The sequence below is a fragment of the Nestor notabilis genome, unplaced genomic scaffold, assembly GCF_000696875.1.
Source record: "Nestor notabilis isolate BGI_N333 unplaced genomic scaffold, ASM69687v1 scaffold21110, whole genome shotgun sequence".
NCBI lineage: Eukaryota > Metazoa > Chordata > Aves > Psittaciformes > Psittacidae > Nestor > Nestor notabilis.
Window position 1 is genome coordinate 1 of NW_009909974.1, and position 3472 is coordinate 3472.

The 3472-nt window shown below is 59.2% G+C and overlaps 1 protein-coding gene across 1 annotated transcript in view; it reads left to right on the top strand.

The window, feature by feature from the left end:
- Positions 1–288: 288 nt before the first annotated feature.
- LOC104412934 (nuclear factor NF-kappa-B p100 subunit-like) overlaps positions 289–3472 on the top strand; it is a gene marked incomplete at its 5' end in the record, with an annotated part of 6404 nt that continues 3220 nt past the window's right edge. Inside the window, 10 exon segments of the mRNA XM_010023784.1 lie at positions 289–367; positions 835–875; positions 966–1064; positions 1314–1465; positions 2063–2169; positions 2291–2449; positions 2551–2655; positions 2801–2886; positions 3017–3155; positions 3237–3412. Coding sequence (XP_010022086.1) covers positions 289–367; positions 835–875; positions 966–1064; positions 1314–1465; positions 2063–2169; positions 2291–2449; positions 2551–2655; positions 2801–2886; positions 3017–3155; positions 3237–3412 — 1143 coding nt within the window.

The window sequence follows — 3472 nt, forward strand, 5'->3', positions numbered from 1 at the left end:
TGGGGTGGGAGGCGCGGGGTCTGTATCTGCCCCCAGGGTGCACAAAGGAGGTCTGCTGGTGCCTCCAGGGGTGGGCAATGAGGGGTTGGCATCTGCCCACCCCTCTTCTCCGGGAGGGACAGGGGATCTGTGCCTGCCCTCCCATCTCCCCAAGGTGGGCAGTGGGAGTCTGTGCCAGACTGGCCCCCCTCCAGGGTGGGAGATGGGGGTCTGTGCCTGCCCCCCAGGGCGGTTGGGATTTCTAGCCCCAACACACTCATCTCACCCATCTTCTCTCCTGCCACCCAGTGCCTGGATGGGATTGACTGTGATGACTTCAATTTCGGCTCCCACTTGATGGAGCAGAAGGAGCCTGTGATGGAGACAGGTAAGGGCCCCTCTGGCTGTGCCCTCCTAGGGGTCCCCAGCTGCAGCGGGGTTTTCCAGCAGGCTGACTCACACCTCGTAGTTCCCAGCAGCACCACAGGCTGTGTCCCTGCTGGTCCCACTGTGGGCTGGCTGGGAATCCCTGCCGTGTGCCACCAGGATGGGGTCTGTTCAGTCTGGCCCTGCTGCTCAGTCTAACAGGGACTTCAGGTTGGGCCGTGATGGGTCCTCAGGTGCTCCTCAAGTGCCAGAGCATCCTCTGGTCCTTCCCTCCTCTTCCTGATGCTCTGCCTGATGCTCCTGGCTGGGCTATGACAGCACAGGGGCTGGGGGCTCTGAGGACCCCCATGGGAAAGATGGGTCACCTAACCCTCCACACTATCCTCCATACCTCCAGTATCCTTACTGGAAGCATGCACTTGGATTATCATGTATTTTTCACTGGTGCCTCTTTTCTCTGTTCTCCAGCGGAAGGTCCTTACCTTGTCATCATTGAGCAGCCAAAGCAGGTGAGGATGTCACCCAAGCAAGGGCAGGTGTAGCTGTCACCCTCTGCTCTTGTGGGCCACCTTTGGCTGACCTCCTCTTTGCCTTTACAGCGGGGGTTCCGTTTTCGGTATGGCTGCGAGGGCCCTTCCCATGGGGGGCTGCCAGGAGCATCCAGCGAGAAGGGGCGCAAGACCTATCCCACTGTCAAGGTGAGCACTGCCCTGGGGAGGGGACAGGGCAGAATCTTCATTTGGTGTGCACAAGTACCGGGAGGGTGCCTTGAAGGAAGGACAGGATATGTATATAAAGCTCTTGTGTGTCTCATGGCACTGGAGGGATGAAAGGGCTGCAGCAGGAGGAGTGGTGGCCTTCGTGATGAGTAGCAGAGGGGGGTTTGCAGAGAGTCCTGCAGGCTGCTGGGGTTTTGTACCTGGTTCCCATCTCCTTTCTCCCTGCAGATATGCAACTACATAGGGATGGCCCGGATCGAGGTGGACCTGGTGACGCACAGCGACCCTCCCCGTGTGCATGCCCACAGCCTGGTGGGCAAGCAGTGCAATGAGGCTGGCAACTGCATCGCAATTGTGGGACCCAAGGACATGACAGCTCAGTACGTCTGAGGGAGACCTGGGTAGCCTCTTGCCTATGAGGGTTGGTTTGGAGGCTGGTCACAGTTTGCTGCTGGGAAGCAGAAGGGGTTTAGTGCATAGAGCTGGGTTTGCTGGATGGGGACAGGAGTGGGTTTAGCCAAGGTCATCAGTACAACTCTCTTCCCTGGACATTTTGCAGAGGCCTGGGTCCAGCATGTGCAGCTTGCTGTGGGGTTCTGTCCTCGGGGTTGCAGCTCCCCAGCTTTGCTGTAGCCAGTCTGCATCGTGGGGTTATTCAGCAGCTGCTGCAGTTGCTCTTACAAATCTAGCCCTGGCTGCTGACAGCCTCATCCTGTTTGCATCCCTTTGGCCTCCAGTCTTCCTGGTCCTCCTCTTTGGACTTGCCACCTGTGGGAACCCGGAGTTCCCCAGACACCTCTTTCCTGGGTCCCTTTCCTCTGCTCTGTGGTTGCTTCTCTTACGCCCTGCACACACTGATCCCCTGCTGCCCAAGCAGCAGTACTCTGTGTTTTGCTCAGCTCCTTTCTGGCTGTGGGAGCCTGTGTGCGCCAGCCCTGGTACTCACAGATCCCAGCGAGATCCGTCTTCTTCTCCAGGTTCAGCAACCTGGGAGTGCTCCATGTCACCAAGAAGAATATGATGGAGATCATGAAGGAAAAGCTGAAGCAGCAGAAGATGCGCAACAGGAGCCATATGCTGACGGGTAAGGGCAGTCAGTGGGACTCAGCGCCTGGGAGTGACAGCTGGGCTTAGCATGGGGCTGGGGGGGACATGGAGCCCCATCCCCTTGCTTAGCCTGAGGGCATCTTCTCCTGCCCCGGCAGAAGCAGAGCTGCGTGAGATTGAGCTGGAGGCAAAGGAGCTGAAGAAGGTGATGGACCTGAGCATCGTGCGGTTGCGCTTCACTGCCTACCTCCGTGATAGCAGCGGGAATTTCACACTGGCTCTCCAGCCTGTCATCTCAGACCCCATTCACGACAGCAGTGAGCATGGGGCCAGGCTGGGGAGTGGACAGGGCAGGACAGGGTAATGAGGGATGCTCTGCCTGCCACAGCGGCTCCCAATGCCTCCTCTTGCACTGCAGAGTCCCCAGGAGCTTCCAACCTGAAGATCTCACGGATGGATAAGACGGCAGGCTCCGTGCGGGGTGGGGACGAGGTCTACCTGCTCTGTGATAAAGTTCAGAAAGGTAAAAGCCATTCCCCCAAGCTGAAACCTTCCAAAGGGGCCGTGGCAAGGAGAGATCCAGAGCCCTTTAGCGGCCAGGGGTCCATGTTCCCAGAGCCTTTCCAGGGTGGGGAGATGAGTGGTGCCAGCACTTCTTCTCTCCCCAGATGACATTGAGGTGCGTTTCTATGAAGATGATGAGAACGGCTGGCAGGCTTTTGGAGACTTCTCCCCCACTGACGTGCACAAGCAGGTACAGGGAAGGTGGGGGGATGTCCTGCCGTTCCCCAGGGCAGAACATCCCTGTGCCCTGTGGGGTGGGGGAGCCCCATCCCTAGCTCCAGGGAGGAACAGGACCCCATGTCTGTCTGTTCTGCCCACAGTATGCCATTGTCTTCCGCACACCCCCCTACCACAAGCCCAAGATCGACCGTCCAGTCACCGTCTTCCTGCAGCTGAAGCGGAAGCGGGGAGGGGACGTGAGTGACTCCAAACAGTTCACCTACTACCCTGTGGTGGAAGGTGAGCACCCCCCAGGCAGGCCAGCATGCCCCCCACCGCTGGAGCTGCCTCTCATGCCGCTGCCCCTCTCTCCCCCCGCAGATAAGGAAGAAGTGGAGAGGAAGCGCAAGAAAGTCCTGCCTCAGTTTCCCCAGCACTTTGGTGGGGGCTCACACATGGGAGGTGCTGGTGGTGGGGCTGGGGGCTTCGGTTCTGGAGGAGGTGAGTGGGAGCACCTCTTCCCTCTCCTTGCTTGGGTGGCTGTGGACCAGTCCTGGCGCTCCCTACTCCTCTCCGGCTTCACCCACCCTTCCCCTTGCTCCACAGGCGGGAACCTC